This window comes from Rhinoraja longicauda, chromosome 4 (assembly GCF_053455715.1).
Source record: "Rhinoraja longicauda isolate Sanriku21f chromosome 4, sRhiLon1.1, whole genome shotgun sequence".
Lineage (NCBI taxonomy): Eukaryota > Metazoa > Chordata > Chondrichthyes > Rajiformes > Arhynchobatidae > Rhinoraja > Rhinoraja longicauda.
This window is the reverse complement of record NC_135956.1, coordinates 83,740,576-83,765,281: the sequence shown is the minus strand read 5'-3', so window position 1 is coordinate 83,765,281 and position 24,706 is coordinate 83,740,576. Positions and strand designations below refer to the sequence as shown.

The 24,706-nt window shown below is 41.7% G+C and overlaps 1 protein-coding gene across 16 annotated transcripts in view; it reads left to right on the top strand.

Annotated features, from left to right (window-relative positions):
* LOC144592932 (band 4.1-like protein 3) overlaps nt 1-12,607 on the top strand; it is a 477,619-nt gene extending 465,012 nt beyond the window's left edge. For 15 of the 16 annotated variants that reach the window (XM_078398233.1, XM_078398220.1, XM_078398224.1 and 12 more), the window contains 4 exons: nt 2,827-2,925; nt 7,710-7,790; nt 8,416-8,532; nt 10,795-12,607. In XM_078398233.1, coding sequence (XP_078254359.1) covers nt 2,827-2,925; nt 7,710-7,790; nt 8,416-8,526 — 291 coding nt within the window. In that variant the 3' untranslated portion in view covers nt 8,527-8,532; nt 10,795-12,607. The remainder of the gene's footprint in view (nt 1-2,826; nt 2,926-7,709; nt 7,791-8,415; nt 8,533-10,794) is intronic. The other variant, XM_078398222.1, reaches the window with a different exon arrangement.
* Nucleotides 12,608-24,706: the final 12,099 nt, after the last annotated feature.

The following is a 24,706-nucleotide window of genomic DNA, read 5'->3' as shown; positions in this document are numbered from 1 at the left end:
AGAAGCTTGTTGGAGAGGGCTGACAGAAGGCAGTAAAACTAGGCAAGTGATGTTAGCACTGTTACAAATTTAAATTATTTTTATTAATAGGTAAAATAAATAAATTTACCTCGGGTTGTAAAAGTAGGCAGCAGAGAACAGTAGATTTTGATACCAAGAGGCAAGTGGCTGACAGGCATGCAAATGGGCTTTGCGTGTTTACATGCAGGATGACAATGATATACAATTGTCGACATGTGCAGAAAAACAGTATCCATTCTCAGTTACTTTAAATAATGTAAAAATGTCATTCTCACATTGATATTTGGATAGCTGAAGCCTTTTATCCAATTGAAAAGCTTAGATAAGACAATTCCTTTGCTCGCTTAACTATCATTTATATTGAAATAAGGTGGATTTTACTCGTAAGCAATCCATGGCCTTTAACAACAGCTCTTTATTGCTATTAATTACTAAATACTTCTGGATGTTGTAATGCAAGACCTTTGTCCAAATTCCAGAAGTGGTTTACTCAGAGATTTTCAACAGATTTTCATAGCACTTTGCATGTCACAACTTCTGGACTGAAGTCGCTGCCATAAAAACACAGCCTGCATCATCAGAGACCCACACCACCCTGGCCACACACTCATTTCACCCCTGCCATCAAGAAGAAGGTACAGGAGCCTGAAAACTATATCGTACAGGTTCAGGAACATTTTCTTCCCTACAGCCATTCGGCCATTAAACACTACAACCTCAAATAAGCTCTGAACTACATAATGTTTGTATTATAGTTATTATTGTGCTATTAATGTTTATTTTTTGTGTGTACGTATGTGTGTGATCTACATATATACTGTGTCCTCCATAATGTTTGGGACAAAGACTCATCATTTATTTATTTGCCTCTGTACTCCACAATTTGAGATTTGTAATCGAAAAAAAATCACATGTGGTTAAAGTGCACAATGTCAGATTTTATTAAAGGCCATTTTTATACATTTTGGTTTCACCATGTAGAAATTACAGCAGTGTTTATACATAGTTCCCCGATTTCAGGACACCATAATGTTTGGGACACATGGCTTCACAGGTGTTTGTAATTGTTCAGGTGTGTTTAATTGCCTCCTTAATGCAGGTATATGAGAGCTCTCAGCACCTAGTCTTTCCTCCTGTCTTTCCATCACCATTGGAAACTTTTATTGCTATTTATTTATCAACATGAGGTCCAAAGTTGTGCCAATGAAAGTCAAAGAAGCCATTATGAGACTGAGAAACAAGAATAGAACTGTTAGAAACATCAGCCAAACCTTAGGCTTACCAAGCTCAATTGTTTGGAACATCATTAAGGAGAAAGAGAGCACTGATGAGCTCACTAATCACAAAGGGACTGACAGGTGAAGGAAGACCTCCACAGCTGATGACAGAAGAATTCTCTCCATAATAAAGAAAAAAACCCAAACACCTGTCCGACAGATCAGAAACACTCTTCAGGAGTCAATAGACAATAGGTGCAGGAGGAGGCCATTCGGCCCTTCGAGCCAGCACCGCCATTCAATGTGATCATGGCTGATCATTCTCAATCAGTACCCCGTTCCTGCCTTCTCCCCATACCCCCTGTCAAGTGTGGATTTGTCAATGACCACTGTCCGCAGAAGACTTCCTAAACAGACATACAGAGGCTACACTGTAAGGTGCAAACCACTGGTTAGCCGCAAAAATAGGATGGCTGGGTTACAGTTTGCCAAGAAGTACTTAAAAGAGCAACCACAGTTCTGGAAAAAGGTCTTGTGGACAGATGAGACGAAGATTAACTTATATCAGAATGATGGCAAGAGCAAAGTATGGAAGAGAAAAGGAACTGCCCAAGATCCAAAGCATACCACCTCATCTGTGAAACACGGTGGCGGGGGTGTTATGGCTGAAGGTACTGGCTCACTTATCTTCATTGATGATACAACTGCTGATGATAGTAGCATAATTAATTCTGAAGTGTATAGACACACCCTATCTGCTCAAGTTCAAACAAATGCCTCAAAACTCATTGGCCGGCGGTTCATTCCACAGCAAGACAATGATCCCAAACATATTGCTAAAGCAACATAGGAGTTTTTCAAAGCTAAAAAATGGTCAATTCTTGATTGGCCAAGTCAATCACCCAATCTGAACCCAATTGAGCATGCCTTTTATATGCTGAATACTAAAGCCTCCAAAACAAGCATAAGCTAAAGATGGCTGCAATACAGGCCTAACAGAGCATCACCAGAAAAGACACCCAGCAACTGGTGATGTCCATGAATCGCAGACTTCAAGCAGTCATTACATGCAATCGATCTTCAACAAAATACTAAACAAGACTACTTTCATTTACATGACTTTGCTGTGTCCCAAACATTATGGTGCCCTGAAATGGGGGGACTATGTATAAACACTGCTGTAATTTCTACATGGTGAAACCAAGATGTATAAAAATGGCCTTGATTAAAATCTGACAATGTGCACTTTAACCACATGTGATTTTTTTTTAAATTACAAATCTCAAATTGTGGAGTACAGAGGCAAATAAATAAATGATGGGTCTTTGTCCCAATCGTTATGGAGGACCTGTATATGAATATTTGTGAGTATGTGTGTGTATATATACACACACTGAGCTTTTTGTTTTTCGTTTATTATATTCTTTACAGTATACTATGTTTACATATTCTGTTGTGCTGCTGCAAGTAAGAATTTCATTGTTCTATCTGGGACATAATACAATAAAAAACACTCTTGACTCTTGTTAATTGTAGTACTGGTGAAGTTTAAGAAAAAGTCTGAGTATCTTTCCTTTTTCTTTGTTAGTTGGACTCAAATGCTGACAGTGACCCAGGAGTTCTAATGAGTGCTCAGACGATCACCTCTGAAACTTCAAGTACCACAACCACTACACACATCACCAAGGTAATTTTCATTCCTGATGTGGATTTTAAGCCAGCTGCCTGGATACAAAATAGATTCTAATTGATCTGCTGATTAGAATTATTTTTTTAGAAACTTCCGCCTTGTTTCTTAAATTTAGTATTTTAGGGAATTTAAATTTGAAGTACAATTTTTTTTAAAAAGAAGCAGATATATTCTTGGTCAGGGAATCAAAAATGTTGTTGCTGTGATTGACCAGACCACAAGGCACACTAGTGATCTCCAATTACTGCCATCAGTCTGAAGAAGGGTCTCGACCCGAAACGTCACCCATTCCTTCTCTCCTGAGATGCTGCCTGACCCGCTGAGTTGCTCCAGCATTTTGTGATTCCTCCCATTACCAACATAAATGATCCATCGATAATCTTCAGAATGTTAAAACAGATGTGCTTTACCAGGAAAGGCCTTCTGCAGCTTGGGATTATAGCAAGTAGTATCAAAATACTGAGAAACTGGAATTTAAATAAGCAACATATCAGTAACATGTGCACTAGTTTGTCAGTTTGATGCATGCCTCAGAGTATGGATCAAGGTCGTGTTATAAAAGCTTGAGGCATGGGTTGGTGAGTGTATCAAAACGTTGTCAATGGTTTGTTGCACCCAGAAGGTGCACTCCATGAGTTATAAATTCCTTTGGGATCTACGCTAAGAAAAGGAAGAACTGAAGGGCAGTTTACAGATAGCAATTTCAGTGATTCAACCTTGTCATTCAAAGATTCCGAGAGTTATACAATGGAGGAACAGGTCCTACAGCCTAACCCGTTCATGCTGACCAAGATACCTACCTATACTAATCCCATTTGCTACCTATCTACCTGTCCAAATGTTCTAATGGTAACTGTCTCTGACACCTCTTCTGGGAGCTCTTTCCACATGCCCACCAGTCTCTATGTGGAGTACTGTGTGCAGTTTTGGTCTCCAAATTTGAGGAAGGATATTCTTGCTATGGAGGGCGTGCAGCGTAGGTTCACTAGGTTAATTCCCGGAATGGCGGGACTGTCGTATGTTGAAAGGCTGGAGCGATTGGGCTTGTATACACTGGAATTTAGAAGGATGAGGGGGGATCTTATTGAAACATATAAGATAATTAGGGGATTGGACACATTAGAGGCAGATAACATGTTCCCAATGTTGGGGGAGTCCAGAACAAGGGGCCACAGTTTGAGAATAAGGGGTAGGCCATTTAGAACGGAGATGAGGAAGAACTTTTTCAGTCAGAGGGTGGTGAAGGTGTGGAATTCTCTGCCTCAGAAGGCAGTGGAGGCCAGTTCGTTGGATGCTTTCAAGAGAGAGCTGGATAGAGCTCTTAAGGATAGCGGAGTGAGGGGGTATGGGGAGAAGGCAGGAACGGGGTACTGATTGAGAGTGATCAGCCATGATCGCATTGAATGGCGGTGCTGGCTCGAAGGGCTGAATGGCCTACTCCTGCACCTATTGTCTATTGTCTATTGTCTATTGAAAAGCCTGCCTCTCAGATCCCCTTTAAATCTTTCCACTCTTAACTCAAATCGATGTCCCCTTATTTTAGACTCCCCTAACCTGGGAAAAAGACTGTGACTGTCTACCTTATCTATGCCCCTCATAATTTTATAAACCTCAAAAAGTTCACCCCTTGGTCTCCTTTGCTCTAGGGAGAACAGTTCCAACCTCTCCCATCCTCCTGGTAACTCAAGCTCTTTGATCCAGTAAAACCTCCTGCATCCTCCCACTTAATTTGATCCTTCCTATAGTTTGGCAACCAGGGCTGCACAAATTGCTCCAAATTCTTTCTCACCAATGAATTGTGCAATTGTAACATAACGTTCCAACTCTCCACTCAATGATGATCAGCTGATGAAGCCAAATATGCCTTCCTCACCACTTTCAGGGAACGATGTACTTGTACCCCAAGGTTTTGCTGTTTAATATGCTGTCTTGCTGTTACAGAATAATGAAAGCATTGATAGAGTGGATGTGAAAAGGATGTTTCCACTGATGGGAGAGTCTAGGACCAGAGATCGCAGCCTCAGAATTAAAGGGTGCTCTTTTAGAAAAGAAGTGAGGAGGAACTTCTTTAGTCAGAGGGTAGTTTATCTGTGGAACTCATTGCCACAGAGGGCTGTGGAGGCCGTCAGTGGATATTTTTAAGGCAGAGATAGACAAATTCTTGATTAGAACGGGTGTCATGGGTTATGCGGAGAAGGCAGGAAAATGGGATTAGGGGGCAGAGATAGAAACATAGAAAATAGGTGCAGGAGTAGGCCATTCGGCCCTTCGAGCCTGCACCGCCATTCAATATGATCATGGCTGATCATCCAACTCAGTATCCCGTAGCTGCCTTCTCTCCATACCCCCTGATCCCTTTAGCCACAAGGGCCACATCTAACTCCCTCTTAAATATAGCCAATGAACTGGCCTCAACTACCTTCTGTGGCAGAGAATTCCACAGATTCACCACTCTCTGTGTGAAAAAAACCTTTCTCATCTCGGTCCTAAAAGACTTCCCCCTTATCCTTAAACTGTGACCCCTTGTTCTGGACTTCCCCAACATCGGGAACAATCTTCCTGCATCTAGCCTGTCCAACCCCTTAAGAATTTTGTAAGTTTCTATAAGATCCCCCCTCAATCTTCTAAATTCCAGCGAGTACAAGCCGAGTCTATCCAGTCTTTCTTCATATGAAAGTCCTGCCATCCCAGGAATCAATCTGGTGAACCTTCTCTGTACTCCCTCTATGGCAAGAATGTCTTTCCTCAGATCAGCCATGATTGAATGGCGGAGTAGATTCGTTGGGCCGAATGGCCTAATTCTACTCCTATAACGTGTGTTGTAGCTCCTGATATTGTTTGCTCCCTGAGAGGCCATTCCCCATCCCCCACCACACCAGCAGTGTCCAGTAATGTTAAACTTGTATGAGAGGGAGATGGCAACAGGCGACTCCTGCACCACCAGCCTCCATATGCTGGCAGTCACCCATCTTTCTGGCTGAACCTTTAGTGTGGCCACCTCCCTGAAACTCGAGTCTATACCCATCTCAGCCTCCTGAATGCTTTTCAGTGTGCCGATATACAGTTAAAAAGATAAATGTCCTGGACTTAATGAGAAATAGATCTGAAACACCTTGCCTTGATTCAGCACACCCTCTTTACCAAAGCCCAGTATTCACCAAATCCCGTACTTGGACCTTTTAGCAGCACTTTCACCTCACCGCAGACACTTTAGACTAGAGATACAGTGCAGAAATAGGCCCTTCGGCCCACCGAGTAAGCATCGACCAGCGATCACCCTGCACACGAGCACTATCCCACTCACTGGGGCCAAATTACAATTTACAGACGTCAATTAACCTACAAACCAACACGTCTTTGGAAATGTGTGAGGAAACCGAAGCACTCCGGAGAAAATCCACGTGGTCACAGGGAGAACGTACAAACTTCGTACAGAAAGCACTCGAAATGGGATCTCTGCCCTGTAAGGCAGAATCTCTACTGCTGCACCACTGTGCTGCCCTATTAGGATGGAGAGTGACTTTAAAAATTGCTAACATCAACTTCATAAATGTGCTTAACGGAGGAAAAGCGGTGAAGGTGGAATATTAGCAGAGTGGGTAAATCCAAAATGAGAAGAGTTTATAGATGTGTAGCTGAAATTTTTGAATCACGCAAAATTTTTGAATCACTGGGATTTTTGAGAGGTTGAGAAGTGTGAGCGGAGAGACCCGATAAAAAGGCAAATGAGATTTTTGGTTTTACATTTCAGCTTTGAAAGAAGTGGTGAACAGTTTGTACAGTACATTAATTAGATTATAGGCCTACGTGCAGTGTTACGTAGGATAGAACTGCAGATGCCGGTTTAAATCAAAGATTGACACAAAATGCTGGAGTAACTCAGGAGGTCAGGTATCATCTCTGGAGATGCTGCCTGACCCGATGAGTTACTCCAGCATTTTGTGTCTACCCATGCAGTATTGTGTGTAAATGGGTCTACTGTGGATAGGGTGAGCAGTTTTAAATACTTGGGAGTCCACGTTACAGAGGATCTGACGTGGGCAACGCACATTGCCGCACTGGTGGGTAAGGCAAAGCAGCGCCTTTACCACCTTAGACAGCTGAGGAAATTCAGAGTGTCTCTGAGGATCCTTCATTGCTTCTACTCTGGGGCTGTAGAGAGCATCCTGTCCGGCAACATTACAGTCTGGTTTGGGAACAGCTCTGCCCAGGACAGGATGGTCCTGCAGAGAGTAGTGCGTTCGGCCGAACGCACCATGGGAACTACACTCACCCCCCTGCAGGACCTATACATCAGGAGGTGCAGATCCAGAGCAAGTAAGATTATGAGCGACCCCTGCCACCCCAGCAACGGACTGTTCCAGATGCTACGGTCAGGCAAGCGCCTCCGCTGTCACGCTGTGAAAACGGAGAGGATGAGACGGAGTTTCTTCCCACAGGCCATCAGGACTGTCAACTTTTATAACTCCAGGGACTAAATTTTGTCTACACTATATTAACTTTATTAACTTATTTATATGCTGTAACTGTAATTCTTTTTTTGTGCACAATCCGCAGGCATTGTCACTTTCATTTCACTGCACATCGTGTATGTGTATGTGACAAATAAACTGGACTTGACTCTTCTAGACACTTGAATCATAGAAATATATCAGAATAATGCACCCATGGGTCCTATGACTTTGCCAAAAAACTACTCGGTAGTTTACTTGCTCACCCATTGTGATAGAGAGTCTTTCTAAACTTGAAGCAACTAACTATATTTGTATTCCTGTTCAAAGACTGTGAAAGGAGGTGTTTCTGAAACGCGCATTGAGAAGCGAATTGTTATTACTGGAGATGCTGACATTGATCACGATCAGGTATGTTACCCATGAACGTATTCAAACTCTTTTGATGTAAAATAGCTTGTACATTTAAAGCACAAATCTAGTGTTTGGAAACACTGCTCGCCAAAGGAAGATTAAAATTTTATGTTATAAAATATGGCAAACTGCATTTCAAGTTAAAGGAGCTGTAAGTCATTTAATAGGAGTATGTGGCCGAAAAATTGTGCAGAATAAAGATTCAATTTTCTATCAATTCACGTATTTGAACTTTAGTTTGGGGGGGGTTGAGAACAATACCATCTCCATCTTCACTGAAGTAATATTACTTTGAGAACAAGGTTCTGTCACATTGTCCATAAGACTCTCTTGGTGAACCACAGTCAGCACAGAAGATGGTGAAACCAATTGAAAAATCCACTGCCCACTGAAAAACAAAATTACATGCCTTCAAGAGGGATGAGATCAAATTTAAAGTATATGCATTTAGCATACAAATGTATGACATACTGCTCCTTCCTGTAAAAATCTTCAGATTGTCTTTAAATCATTTCCATTAGTAAAATAATGGAGGAAAAAAAAGTCATAATTCTCCATCCTGCTTCTGATCATGCATGTCCCACCTACTGTTTTTACACCTCGGGGGCTTTCTTTGGGTTAGGCCCTGGCTCAGGCAATTAAAGAAGCCAAAGAGCAACACCCTGATATGTCTGTGACCAAAGTTGTGGTACACAAAGAGACGGAGATCACACCAGAGGACGGGGATGATTGATCGCAGGTAAGGACATACAGCATCTGCCTGCTGTGCAGGATTGCAGCATTCTCTGCGTAGCTCGGATTTTAATTTGCAGCTTTTAACTCTATAACCCATAGGCAAGTGCTTGGGAATGGTCTACTAACACATTTGGTTAATGAGATATGATGCTTACTTATTTCATTGATCTGGTTTAAGATTTTTGAAAATATATTGAAAATAAACAAATGTGTGTTGCGCAAAAAGACCAAATCTGAACTAGTGCTAAATTGGCACCCAATCTGTCGATGTCCCCTCGTTTTTTTAATAGAATTATTGAAGGATTTCAAGACTTGTTTTGACAGGATGTATCTTCAAGGTGTTAAATGTTTCGGATGTGATGGCATATATGATTAATCTGAATTATAGAGAGAGGGAAAAAAAGAGGTTTCTCTTTTCTACAAGATAGATAGAGATCTGATCTAACGAGTGTCTTCTGTTTTCATGGGAGATGATGAAACTGGGCCCAGAAAGTGCGAACAAATTAAAATCATTTCATGTTTATCTCGAAACATAGAAAATAGGTGCTGGAGAAGGCTATTTGGCCCTAGTTTCGTAAGGATGAAACAAACCAGAAATCTGGCACATGTATCTCAGACAGTACTACTGGCTAAATTAAAAGCCCAAACCTAACACCATGGGCATTTAACCGGTTCATTTAAATTGCATTTAATAATCGATAGCATTAAAATTATCACCCTGAACAAATGTGCCTATCCTGTCATATTTCTTGCCTATCTTGCCATATTACACTCAAGTTGACAATGAGGGAGAATATAGGATTACAAATAATTCACAGGTTAAAGGGAACAATTTATTCAAAGATTTGTACTGTTGTCAATAGCATGACTTACAAATGACATATACTAGGATCCATGGGTTAAAGAGTGATTTGCGTGGCTGCTTTTGATTATTTGAATAGTTATCCCCACCCCTGTGATTTCACTAGTGTGTGTCTCTTCCTACTGTGCTTTTGCATGCATTAAATCATCTCATATTTATGCCATAACCATTTCATTTTATTGACTGGAAATAAACCACATTAAGCTTCTGTTCCATGACTGTACTTATCTTTGGGAAAATGCTCTAATATCAGGAATTCAAATCCTGCAATTTTCAAGTTAAAAATAAATCAAGGTATAGGGTTTAGTTAAATCAGAAAATGTTAACAAGCTTGAAAAAAAAATACTGGCTTGTTAAAAGTTGAATTAATTTAATGGTGGTTATTTTTACTTGAATTAACACAATTCAAGTTTTGTACTGTGGAGTTTTATACTAAACACAGGAAAAACAAAAAAGGAATGTTGACCTTTAGGCATCAGGAATTTTGATTAAAAATCACATTTGCTTTAAATTACTGATTTGTCATCTGAATGAAATGGGGGGGGTTTGAAAGGATTCTTGCAGTTCACTTTATCTGGATCAGCCAACTGTCCCTATTCACTTGCACATTAATTATTTGCGAGCTCAAATAATTAATCTGCTGTGCTATCCTATTTAGAAACCCCACATTTTAACAGTTAACATTGTGGGATTAGTACCTTGGCCTTTGATTGTGGTGCTTCTGAAATCATCACTGACCTCTCTAGTGATGGATTCTGTTAAATTCTTCAGGTAATTTGGAGGATTGGATGCATCATGGCCAACAATGCATAAGCATTCACCACTAAGTGCACCGTTGTGGCAAATCTATAGCATTTCCTGAAAGAAAAATCCGCCAAGTTTGTGTGAAAGTGACATTTTTAAAACCACGTCACTTTTCAATGTACGTTCGCCTAAAAGCTCATCGCACCGTCACGTCACATGTTGGATTGTTTTCTTCTGATCCAATAATATACAATATTATCATTGCACAAATATGTAACTCTGTGTCTTCTTTAAAATGTAAATTGCAACCTTTTGCTTTATTTTTTTATTTTAGTCCAAACTAAGTTTTTTGTTTGAATTTTGTGGCTGCCTAACAATTGTACACTGCAGTTTGCTGCTATTCCCGACTTTTCCCGAAGTTTGCATTTTTTGTTTCTCTCTAAAATGAGATGCCTCAGCTGCAAGCTCAGACTAGTTTTGTCTTTGCATCGTGTTCTATTGTATGAAGCTGTAAACACAAGATGGGGGTCTGCAGAATATTTTAAGAATGAGAAAGATGCAATTTATGGACATTTCAAACTAATATTGCATAGTCTGTATTTTGATATTTGTAAATGAAATACTAACTGGAGTAATTATTGTTTTATTTTCCTTTCGCAGGAGTAACCACATCTTCACAAAAGAGGTCATGCATACACATCATTAGGAATGATTTTGGAGTGTTAATGGAGTCATACACTTGACTTCATTTGTCATGAATCCATCCACTAATGACCGTTCACATCAAGCGTACTGGAGCACGTTGTATGATGACCCTCTCACTAAATAAGAACATTTGCAAAATCTTTTCATTCCATCATATCCAAACGGCAAATGAATATTGCATGACTAGAAACAAAAATCTTTTGTCACAAAAAGAATTTAAAAAAACACACATTTTCATACCTATAGAGTAAGGCATTCACACCACTTAAGTTATCTCTTAGCAGCACGTTCATGCAGCAAAAGGGTACATTGGAATATTAATATTTAAAATGAAACATGGAATCCTGCCTTTGACAGTTTAATAAAACTATAGCTGAACAAGGTAGTAAGATAAATGATGTGGCAGTAATTCATTTTAATTGTACCTGGGATCATTTATAAACAAGCCACTTTCACCCCAGAAAACTGGTGAAAATGTTAATTGTATCAAGGGATTATGTCATACCTTACAGTAGATGTGCCAATGACAGTGTAAACCCATATCTATTCTCATACTACGGAACTTGAAGCTTGTAACTGGAAATCTTGATATACAACGGTAATGCCTGTGAAAACATGAATAACCTTAAACAGTTTAGAACAAGTTGTTTTGCTGCATCTTGTGCTTTGTCAGCATAATTTGATGTCACCTAACAGAGTTTTTTAAAGGAATATATATAAATATATATTTGAATGATTTGGTTTTGTTAGATAAGCATATTCTTTTATATTAGAACCAAAAGGCCAGTTAGGGAGACCTCCATTGATTATAGTTTTTGACTTCCCGTGGAGGAAATATCAGAGTTCTTTTTAAAACTGAGTTAGTTTGCTCAGTTTTCTAATGCTAGTGATTGTGTCTGTTCTAGAAAGATTCTTTCTGTTTATTACCTGTGACCTCTCATTTTAACGTTGATGGCATTAATTCTTTATAAGCACTCTGCATAGACGACTTCAGATTCAGAGCAAAGCCTTAAATTAAACATTAAATAATAGCAAGCCCCCATTGAAAGCTTTCAAATCATAAAGCATTTATAATTTACAGAAAAAAACACACATTGCTCACTGTAGGGTACAAAATTTTATTCAGATTTTCTGCTGCAATGTAATAAATGTTGAATGTATGTTTCTTCATGGTGAAATAAAAGTGGTAAAAGGCATAAATACTCTACTGTCTTATTCTGTTCAAAATTCTTAACATGCAGGAATTTAAAAATATATATTTTGTAATTCTTTAATCAGCCTGGGAATTGTGGTTGTAATGAAGGCCAAGCTATCGGCATTATTATTCCTTGAAATTGATGGTCACTTCTGGTAACCATGTGTGCAGTTAATCATACAAATCCAAAGGCAATACTCTGCCTCTGCACAGGGCATAGTGTTAAAATCTTCACAGAGGCAATAAACACATTCAGTGTCATGGCATAAAACAACTATTACTGCACTATTCTCCATGTTAAAAACATTGAAAATATTATGCCTTGCTGAATGAGGTGTAGCTAAGATTTTAAGCATGTTCTGAGACATAATTGCTGCTGCACTGTCTCTAGTCCCCCCCCCCCAAAAAAACTTATTTTGTATATGGAGTCTAATTGCCTGAATAATTATTTCAAAATTCCATGAATTTTAAAGTTATTTTATATATTTTAAGTTTCACATGATATTTCAGCCACCATGTTAATCCAAATGTATGTCCCACTTTTATGTTGCTCAATGTAAAATGTTTAAAATAAAACTTTGCTTTTTACTTGGTTTGCTGTCTGTCAAAGTTTTTCAACTGAATTGGATGAAAAGCCAACTCATTGACATCACTTTTGCCGACACCAAAGACCCACTGAAGAAGATGCCAGGCGTGGATATACTACAGCTCACTTATTTTTGTGGGCTGAGTCCTTTGAGGTGAATGAAGATCCCATTGCTCCCAATAGCATTCTACATCGACAAGGAGAATTTTGAACTTTGAAAATTATCCGTAATGATACCGTGTGAGAGTTTATCTATTTTGAGTTAGATTGCGAACCGTTTTCTGATGTGGACCACAACTACTGGGAAAATTGATTACAAATGCTGATTTCAGTCCATGTGAATAAGACTCCTGTGTAAAGATTATGGTCAAGTTTATGGTGGCGCAGCGGTAGAGTTGCTGCCTTACAGCGAATGCAGCGCCGGAGACTCAGGTTCGATCCTGACTACGGGCGCCGTCTGTACGGAGTTTGTACGTTCTCCCCGTGACCTGCGTGGGTTTTCTCCGAGATCTTCAGTTTCCTCCCACACTCCAAAGACGTACAGGTATGTAGGTTAATTGGCTGGGCAAATGTAAAAACCAATTGTCCCTAGTGTGTGTAGGATAGTGTTAATGTGCGGGGATCGCTGGGCGGCGCGGACCCGGTGGGCCGAAGGGCCTGTTTCCGCGCTGTATCTCTAAATCTAAAAATCTAAAAAATCTAAGTCTCAGAGATCATCAGCAGCAGTGGCATTTATCTCGACTTTACTTTTCTTTTAAAATTCAATATACATTAAATACAATTTATCACATTTTTGTTTCATTTAAATAAATGAAGTAACAATGCTGCTTTGCTGCATCCCAGGCCTGCTTTGGAACTTATGTCTGAAAGGGGACTTGCATTTGAGTGGGTAATATGCAGATAGCAATCAGAGGCTGGTGCTATGAGCTCAATACAGGTGGTTCTGCTATAGTTGAAGATAAAGCTGTTTTCACATAACCTCCAGTACTAATGAAACACTGTTGTCGCTTTAGAACGCAGATCTTACTTCCACCTCGTGAGACCGCAGAAATTATCAAGCGATCACTTTTATTGACAGTTGTGCAATGATTAGGTAAACATACAGCCTTTGTTATCACAAAATGCTGGAGTAACTCAGCACGTCTGGCAGCATCTCTGGAGAGAACGAACGGGTGACGTTTCGGGTCGAGACCCCTCTTCAGACTGATGATACATCAGTCTGAAGAAGGGTCTCGACCCGAAAGGTCACCCGTTCGTTCTCTCCAGAGATGCTGCCTGACCTGCTGGGTTACTCCAGCATTTTGTGATACCTTCGATTTGTACCAGCATCTGCAGTTATTTTCCTACACAAAGTACAGCCTTTAGTAATTTTAGCTAGTAGTAACAAAATACATTTATTGTCCTTGAAAAGACCTTTATCTTCAAATACTGCAGCTGTAATAACTATGTTATTACAAGTTGCAAATTCTACCCCCGCTCCAATCCTCTTTTCCCCATTGATACAATTGTCTTTATAATGTGGTTTTCTGTAACATCAGGTTTTTTAGGAATGCAACTATCATGTTATAGCACAACTGCTGGGAAAAATTATTTTTATTCTTGTCCTACAATCACCGTTTACACACTTCACTTCCTACTACTGCTGCTTCCTTCACAATTACTTCTGCCACTCTTCTGCCTCTGATGTCCTGCTGTGCCCATTCTCCTTGTGTCATTGCTAATTTGATAGTGGAGACCCAGCTTACTCTTGACACCAGAGAATGGTTTGGTACAAATGTATACGCTGGAATTTAGAAGGATGAGAGGGGATCTTATTGAAACATAAGATTTTTAAGGGATTGGACACATTAGAGGCAGGAAACATGTTTCCAATGTTGGGGGAGTCCAGAACCGGGGGCCACAGTTTAAGAATAAAGGGTAGGCCATTTAGAACAGAGATGAGGAAAAACTTTTTCAGTCAGAGAGTTGTAAATCTCTGGAATTCTCTGCCTCAGAAGGCAGTGGAGGCCAATTCTCTGAATGCTTTCAAGAGAGAGCTAGATAGAGCTCTTAAAGATAGCGGAGTCAGGGGGTATTGGGAGCAGGCAGGAACGGGGTACTGATTTTGAATGATCACCGTTGATCACATTGAATGGCGGTGCTGGCTGGAAGGGCCGAATGGCCTCCTCCTGCACCTATTGTCTAAATGGAATTCGCTGGGCATCTAATGTCCTTGCCAGAGCTGATGCATCTGCTATAACCTGTACCTGTTGCTACCAATATTATTCATGTGTATGGCCTCGCCTTCAAGGGGAGAGAGAGGAGGATTGCTTCGCCCATGAAGCATTTCAACGAGGGTTGTGTTTTAAGCCTACTGTCAAAGGACTTGTTAGGATCTTAGGGTTATAGCTTTCATCAAAGGGCTGGTCATTACATCCCAGGCCAATCATACTGCACTGACTGGTTTATGAGTGAGCTGCCGTTGAACAATGAGGATTCTGAAGGAGCCTGGCTTCAACAAATATGACATCAAGGTAACGCAGCTAATGGAATGATCTCTGAACAGCATGGAGGCCCCATTGATGGACTGATGATGTCAGTTCTGATTCCATTGATAAAAATTTACACTGGTGCTACCTTGTCTAGGATCTGATGTTTTTAAAGAGGAAATAAGAATGAAAGAATTTGGCCCTTTCAAACTGCCCTGCCATTCATCAAGATTGTAGCTGATTTACCTCAGTTTCACTTCCTTACACCATCCACCAGCCCTTGATAATACATCAATTAATTGGTCTCTGTTTTGAATTAACGACAGTTCCTCCACAGTCCTCTACTCCATGGAGAATTTCAAAGATTGGCCACTTTGTGAATGAAGAAACTTGTTGTTTCAGTTGTAAACGGCCTACCCCATAGAGCTCTTAAGGATAGCGGAGTCAGGGGGTATGGGGAGAAGGCAGGAACGGGGTACTGATTGAGAATGATCAGCCATGATCACATTGAATGGTGGTGCTGGCTCGAAGAGCCGAATGGCCTACTCAATAGAAATAGACAATAGGTGCAGGAGGAGGCCATTCAGCCCTTCGAGCCAGCACCGCCACTCAATGTGATCATGGCTGATCATTCTCAATCAGTACCCCGTTCCTTGCCTTCTGATGTCAGACTAACTGGTCTATAATTTCCCGTTTTCTCTCTCCTTTCTTAAAAAGTGGGACAACATTAGCTACCCTCCAATTCACAGGAATTGATCCTGAATCTATAGAACATTACTCCTGCACCTATTGTCTACCCTTCATATGGGATTTCAGGTCCCTCAATAAGGGGAAACATCCTCCTGAAACCAGCCCTACGCGCACTATAACAATTTTTAAAGTTTCAATTAGGCTACCACTCATTCTTTTAAATTATAGCATCGGCCCATCCTATCCATACTGATCATCAAGCACCCATTCATATCAGTGCTATTCACCTGCATTTTATCCTTAGCCTACCATGCCTTGGCAATTCAAGTGCTCATCTAGTAATTTAAAAAATGTGAGAATCTCTGCCACCGCTACCTTCTTGGGTAGTGCAATCCAACAACTTCTAACTTAAATCCTCTTGTATTCTTACTCTGAGGCAAGGAGACCAAAACTGTACACCTAACTCCAAGTGCACTCTCACAAAAGCTTTCTGTGTAGGTAAAAAAAACTTCAGATACTGGTTTAAATTGAAGGCAGACACACAATGTTGGAGTAACTCAGCGGGTCAGGCAGCGTCTCTGGAGAGAAGGACGTTTTGGGTCGAGACCAATCTTCAGACTCAAAACCTCACAAAAGCTTTATGGTCATTATTACATCCATCCACTTGTAATAAAGGCGGATTTACCATTTGTGTTCATAAATGTTTGCTGTTGTGCATTTGTTAGCAGTAATATGCATACAAAGGCATCTGGTCTCTTTGAACAATATTTCAAGTACTATATCTCCTTGAATCTATATATTCTCCCAAGTCAACTCAAGTTTATTGTCATATATGCACAAATATGGCGAGGTACAGGTACATAGAAAATCTATCTTGCAGCGGCATTTACAGCCTCGTAGACTAGACAACACACACAAAAAAATAAATTGTATATAAATTACACATGCATCCTACAAGACAGTGAAAAGAAAAAATACTGTGCAAAAAATCAGCATTTTCTGCAAAGCATAAATGGGAAAAGTACATGGTAGTGCAAGAGATGGTCCATTGTGCTTCATTGCCACGGTAGGATTAGGATAATGCGGGTTGGTTTAAGAACCTGAGAGTTGTGAGAAATTGGCTGTTCAAGAACCTGTTTAATGAGTGGCTGGCATCAGCTCAATTTACTTGAAATAAGGTTCCGCCATTGAAATTAGCATTGCTGTGTGACTGGAGTTTGTGATGACTTATGAAGCTCACAATGTCGTGGCGGTAAGAATGCAGTAAACACCACATATCTTGCATCCCACTCAAAGCCCTCTCGAATAGCCATAGTAGAAAGAATGGAACTTGACAGCATCAACGATCTCAATCAGAGTTTAGACCTAACTTTCCATTGGTCAAAGAAATCTTAGTACACTTAACCAATGATCAAAGCACGAGCTCACAACGTGCCTGTTGACAACCATTCAATCAAATCAGGCGAGTTGTGTAGGAAAATAACCGCAGATGTTGGTACAAATCGGAGGTATCACAAAATGCTGGAGTAACTTAGCAGGTCAGGCAGCATATTGGAGAGAAGGAATGGGTGACGTTTCGGGTCGAGACCCTTCAGTCTGAAGAAGTGTCTCGACCCGAAACGTCACCCATTCCTTCTCTCCAAGATGCTGCCTGACCTGCTGAATCAAATCGGGTAAATACCCCAAACATGTCATGACATTCACTCTCACACTTCCTTCAGTCTTGCAAGTAGTAGATGGTGTTTTATCAGTATCAGCAGCAAACATGCAGAGTGCTTGTCTGGTTCTCGTGTCATTCTCCTCTGGAGGAGAGTATGCTCACCATTGTTGTAGTCCTTTTCTCAGTGTCTGTGGCTAAAGATAGACACAAAAAGCTGGAGTAACTCAGTGGATCGGCAGCATCTCTGGAGCGAAGGAATGGGTAACGTTTCAGGTCGAGACCCTTCTTCAGACTGAGGGACTTCCTACTCAGTGTCTCTGGCTATTGGTTCTCACATTGGCAATTGAATATGACTACGTACTCACAGATAACCCTTCTCCTTTTCCCTTGTTGAAAATGTCATTGCGGGCAGATGAATTAAGCGGACCTCCTTCCGTCTCTACACCCTCCTCTTTGCAACTGGTTTGGAACCAGCTGTACAGGGCCCTAGTGAGACCGCACCTGGAGTACTGTGTGCAGTTTTGGTCTCCAAATTTGAGGAAGGATATTCTTGCTATTGAGGGCGTGCAGCGTAGGTTTACTAGGTTAATTTCCGGAATGGCGGGACTGTCGTATGTTGAAAGACTGGAGCGACTAGGCTTGTACACGCTGGAATTTAGAAGGATGAGAGGAGATCTTATCGAAACGTATAAGATTATTAAGGGGTTGGACACGTTAGAGGCAGGAAACATGTTCCCAATGTTGGGGGAGTCCAGAACAAGGGGCCACAGTTTAAGAATAACCGGTAGGCCATTTAGAACTGAGATGAGGAAAAACTTTTTCAGTCAGAGAGTTGTGAATCTGTGGAATTCTCTGCCTCAGAAGGCAGTGGAGGCCAATTCTCTGAATGCATTCAAGAAAGAGCTAGATAGAGCTCTTAAGGATAGCGGAGTCAGGGGGTATGAGAAGGCAGGAACGGGGTACTGATTGAGAATGATCAGCCATGATCACATTGAATGGCGGTGCTGGCTCGAATGGCCTCCTCCTGCACCTAATGTCTATTGACATAGTTCAATGCAAAATACTTCCCATCAGATCTTCCTCACGCTCATAACCACCAGTTCAGACACTGACATTTGACATTTAAAGCAAGTCTTGCAAATAATGAGCCACTGAGCAGCCTGTGGGGGAGAGAGGAGCTCGTGACACTTCCACAGTTACCACATCCTTCCTGGAGTGTGTGTTGGAATAATCAAGGGTGGTTGTCATGGAAATATGATGAGGTCCTCAGCAACAGATATTGGGATGCAAGGACAGAACAATAATTTTAGGGAGATGCAGAATTCAGAAGCTTAATGATTAAATTTGCAACCAGATTTTAAGGACATCAATGTCACAGAACATCTTATTCATCAATAATTCTCATCGTTTGAAAAATGTTATAGCTTCCACAATCAACTTGTTTTTGTGATAAGTGGTTTTTTTTAGAGATACAGCGCAGGAACCACCGAGTCTACGCCGCCCAGCGATCCCCGCACATTAACACTACCCTACACCCACTAGGGTCAATTTTTACATTTGCCCAGCCAATTAACCTACAAACCTGTACGTTTTTTGCAGTGTGGGAGGAAACCGAAGATCTCGGAAAAACCCCACACAGGTCACGGGGAGAACGTACAAACTCCGTACAGACAGCACCCGTAGTCAGGATCGAACTTGAGTCTCCGGCACTGCATTCACTGTAAGGCAGCAACTCTACCACTGCGCCACCTTATTTCTTGTGGGTGGGCAATATCTTCATTGTAATGGATGTTTAGGATCAGCCTTGATCTTTTCATGGTCTTAAATACATTCACAAGCTGCCTTTCATCTATTGGCGTGTGGAATGTGAGGACTTGATGGGAACACTGTACTTTGTTGCAGAGAATCCCAGATTCCAAGTCAATTTTCAACAGGTATAGGGATTACTTTACAATACAATACAATACCCTTTATTATCATTGTACAAGTACAAAGAGATTTTGATTGTCGCTTCCATATCGATACTGTTTGTACGTTCTCACCGTGACCTGTGTGGGTTTTCTCCGAGATCTTCGGTTTCCTCCCACACTCCAAAGATGTACGGGTATGTAGGTTAATTGGCTGGGCAAATGTAAAAAAATTCTCCCTAGTGTGTGTAGGATAGTGTTAATGTGCGGGGATCGCTGGGTGGCGCGGACCCGGTGGGCCGAAGGGCCTGTTTCCGCGCTGTATCTCTAAATCTAAAAAAATCTATCAAGTCAAATATTAAATAAATCATGGCGAACATGTAAACAACAAGAAGGGGAGGGGAAATGAGAAAGAAAAGGGGGGAACGAGGTAAAGTGCAAAAAAAGGTTCATGCAGGGGTTAGTTGTGCCAGATGATGCTGGGGGCAGAGATAGATCATGGCGGGCTCTCAGCAGGTCCTCGGCAGGTTTAAAAGGCATATCAACGTTTGCCTATATTGTGCATCCTCATTGCTTTCCCTTCAGCAGTAATGAGATTTGGAGATCAATAACAGATTGATCTTGAGCAGATATGTGGTCTGAACTTCACCTGAGAGTCAAATTTGATATCGAGCCTGAAAAGAGTTTCAGACAGCACAGAGATCAATGCCAAGGAAATATCCAACGACAATAATCAAAGCTTCATAAGTTTAGTTGGGGGGGGGATTTCTGTTCACTGTATGTCAGACCAGCAATCTGATAACCGAAGCAAGGGTCAAGAGAGATGGTGGTGAAGTGGTTATGAAAATCTACAGTATACATGCAGAAAAAGAGGCCTCAATAAACCGGCTATTTTCTCTCTTCACTCATCGTCCTGAGGCAGAATTTCAAATCAAAATGTCAACAATTCCTAACCCATAACAGATGATCCATTGAGTTCTTCCCGCAGACTGTTGCTCCTGTTTACAGTATTTGCGGTACCTTGTGTCTCCACATTAAAAAAAAACTAATGCTGTATTTGGGTGGTGTTGCTGAGATAAAGCATGTGGAGCAGAAAAGGAAAAGTATTGGATGGATCCTTGGGAGACACCAGAGGAGATGGTGCCGATGCTGGGAGAAACGTTGTTGAAAGTGATTCTGTTGCTGACGCTGTTTTGTTCCTGACCATGTGAGTGAAAAGGTTGTCCCTGAGGTCCCTCTTAAATCTCTCTGCTCTCACCTTAAGTTTATGCTCTCTAGTTTTAGAATCTTCTACCCTGGGGAAAAAAACTGAGCATTCACTTTATCCAATCACCTCATGATCTTGTACACCTCAATAAGGTCACTTCTCAGCTTCCTATGTTCCAAAAAGTCCCAGCCTATCCAGCATCTCCCTATAACTCAAGCCCACAAGCCTAGGTAACGCTCTGGTGAATCTCTTCTGTACTCTTTCCAAATTAATGACATCCTTCCTATAGTTGGGTGATTAGAACTGCACATAGTACTCCAAATGTAGTCTAAGAAAATAACTGCAGATGCTGGTACAAATCGAAGGTATTCACTAAATGCTGGAGTAACTCAGCAGGTCAGGCAGCATCTCAGGGGAGAAGGAATGGGTGACGTTTCGGGTCGAGACCCTTCTTCAGAGGTCTCGACCCGAAAAATCGCCCATTCCTTCTCTCCTGAGATGCTGCCTGACCTGCTGAGTTACTCCACCATTTTGTGAATAAATACCTTCCAAATGTAGTCTCATCAATGACTTGTACAGCTGTGTCATGATGTCCGACACAAAGTATTCAACATCCTTCCCAATGAATATAATCGTGCCAAAGGCCTGCTTCATCACACTGTTCATTTGGCTCACCACTTTTCAGGAACCATGAACTGTACTCCCAGGTTTCTCTGTTCTGCAACACTCTCCAGGATTCTGCCATTTGCTGTATAAGTCCTGCCTTGGTTTGACATAACAAAGTGCAACACCTCACACTTGTCAGATTTAAATTACATTTGCCATTCCTTTGCCCCCCTTCCCAAGTTATGTTTATATCAGGATTGGCTATTTATGTGTGGCATTTCTCTCTCTGTTTTTCCCTTATATGTATATTTTGACCTAGCAGGCATGACCCAGTAGGTGAAACTATACAAATAATACACAGACCATACAACATTAGCAGCAAATTAGCAGACAAAGGAGATTAAATGCCCTGCAACCGCAATGTTATTTAGCTCTTTCAAAGAAAAAAAAAATCATTTGTTCCACCCATTGTCCTCACCCACTTTCTCTGCTCCTTAGAGCAACTTATTCCTCTTTTTCTCAGTTCTGATAAAGAGTTTCAAACTTGAAACATTCAACTTTTTCTCTTTCTACAGGTGCTGCCTAACCTACGGAGTCTAATGGTTTCTGTTTCTATTTTAGTCACCTATCTTTCTTTGGTGCCAATCCATGTCCAGTGAAACACTTTGAACTATTTGTCTACATTAACAGTGCAGAAAAATGTTCCATTTTCAAGTTCACTGAATATGAAACGGGATGTCCTTTGATCTACTTTTAGTATCGCAGAGGTCTTGATAAAATGCACCTGGTTTGAACGTATTTTGTCCAAAATACCTTCGATTTGTCCAGTACACATGTCATTTCTAAAGACATAATAGTTTACATTTGTACAGTTTGCAGTTTCAGATGCGTATATGTTTGTACTAATTATTGTTTATAACAAACTTTCCATCACCAAGGTTAAACTAACTGGTTCTGTATTGCACAAAATTAACTCAAACCCCTCTTTCAACAAAGATGTTACTTTGCTATTTCAGTATCTCCATCTGCACCAAAATGATTAGTCTATTTGAACTCTTGACAACTTTCAATAGACAATAGACAATAGACAATAGGTGCAGGAGTAGGCCATTCAGCCCTTCGAGCCAGCACCGCCATTCAATGCGATCATGGCTGATCACTCTCAATCAGTACCCCGTTCCTGCCTTCTCCCCATACCCCCTCACTCCGCTATCCTTAAGAGCTCTATCCAGCTCTCTCTTGAAAGCATCCAACGAACTGGCCTCCACTGCCTTCTGAGGCAGAGAATTCCACACCTTCACCACCCTCTGACTGAAAAAGTTCTTCCTCATCTCCGTTCTAAATGGCCTACCCCTTATTCTTAAACTGTGGCCCCTTGTTCTGGACTCCCCCAACATTGGGAACATGTTATCTGTTATCTTCCTCGGACCACCTCATCGATTTTCACCCATCTATTATCTCCATGTTTCCTCTACCAAGATTTTGACAGTATCATCGTCCTTGGTAAAGACTAATACAAAATATTCATTTAGTTTTCTCCCTCTCTACATATTCACAGTTCTCTCCATCTCCACATGTAGATCAACATATTTATCCCCCTGCCCCCCTCTCTCTATCAAGTCACTGTTTGCATGGCCATGGTAGAATTTTGTATTCTATTCTAAATTTTAGGTTAACCTCAGATTCTCTATTTGCCCCCTCGGTTTATTGAATGCATGGTGTTTGTTGTGGATAATGTTCATCATTTTTTATTAGCAACTATTTTGCACCCTCTTTCTGGCAAGAAAGGGGGAAGGTGGCCTGGCAAGACCTTGTGCTTTCTTGACACTTACCAAGGCACAAGTGACTCAATGCCAAGTCAAGTCAAGTCAAGTCAAATTTATTTGTCACATACACATACACGATGTGCAGTGAAATGAAAGTGGCAATGCCTGCGGGTTGTGCACAAAAAGAATTACAGTTACAGCATATAAATAAAGTTAATAAGTTACTATTAGTGTCGACAAAAATTTAGTCTCTGGGGTTATAAAAGTTGACAGTCCTGATGGCCTGTGGGAAGAAACTCCGTCTCATCCTCTCCGTTTTCACAGCGTGACAGCAGAGGCGTTTGCCTGATCGTAGCATCTGGAACAGTCCATTACTGGGGTGGCAGGGGTCCCTCATGATCTTGCTTGCTCTGGATCTGCAACTCCTGATGTATAGGTCCTGCAGGGGGACGAGTGTAGTTCCCATGGTGCGTTCTGCCGAACGCACTACTCTCTGCAGGGCCATCCTGTCCTGGGCAGAGCTGTTCCCAAACCAGACTGTAATGTTGCCGGACAGGATGCTCTCTACAGCCCCAGAGTAGAAGCAATGAAGGATCCTCAGAGACACTCTGAATTTCCTCAGTTGTCTAAGGTGGTAAAGGCGCTGCTTAGCCTTACCCACCAGTGCGGCAATGTGCGTTGCCCACGTCAGATCCTCTGCGATGCGGACTCCCAAGTATTTAAAACTGCTCACCCTATCCACAATAGACCCATTTATCTCCAGTGGCGTGTACGTCCTTGGATGTTTAGCCCTTCTGAAGTCCACAATCAGCTCCTTTGTTTTAGTGACATTCAAGAGGAGGCTATTGTCCTGACACCAGAGTGCCAGATCAGCCACCTCCTCCCGGTAGGCCTTCTCATCGTTGTTGGAGATCCGGCCCACCACCACAGTGTCATCAGCAAACTTGATGATGGAGTTTGAGCTGAACCTGGCCCCACAGTCATGTGTGTACAGGGAGTACAGTAGGGGGCTAAGGACGCAGCCCTGGAGGGATCCTATGTTCAGGGTGAGGGAGCTAGATGTGTGATCCCCCATCGTGACCACTTGGGGCCTGGCAGTGAGAAAGTCCAGGACCCAGGCACACAGAGGGGTGCTAAGCCCCAGTTCCAGCAGCTTCTCAACCAGTCTGCTGGGGACTATTGTGTTGAATGCTGAACTAAAGTCAATGAACAGCATCCTCACATAGCCCCCCTGGCTGTCCAGATGAGAGAGAGCGGTGTGTAGAACCTGGGAGACCGCATCATCCGTGGACCTGTTCGAACGGTATGCGAACTGTAGTGGGTCCATGCGAGGAAGGAGGGCGCAGATGTGCTTCTTGACTAGCCTCTCAAAGCATTTCATGACAACCGAGGTGAGGGCCACCGGTCGGTAGTCATTTAAACACGCTGGAGAGGCATTCTTTGGCACCGGTACAATGATGGATCTTTTGAAGCATGCAGGGACCACGGACTTTGCCAAGGAGAGGTTGAATATTGTGGTGAGCACTGGAGCAAGCTGAGTAGCACAAGACTTTAGTACTCGCCCAGATATACCATCTGGGCCTCCAGCTTTCCTCGTGTTCACACGCGTCAGAGCCCACCTCACCTCATGCTCGGACACCGAGAATGTGTGCACATCCCCGGCGGTGGATCCCCCTCCAGCCTCGCTAGCCAGCGCCCCTTCGGTGCTGTTTTTAGACGGCGAGCTGGTGGTGTTACCCGTCTCAAACCGTGCATAAAAAGAGTTCAGGTCATCAGCTAAGG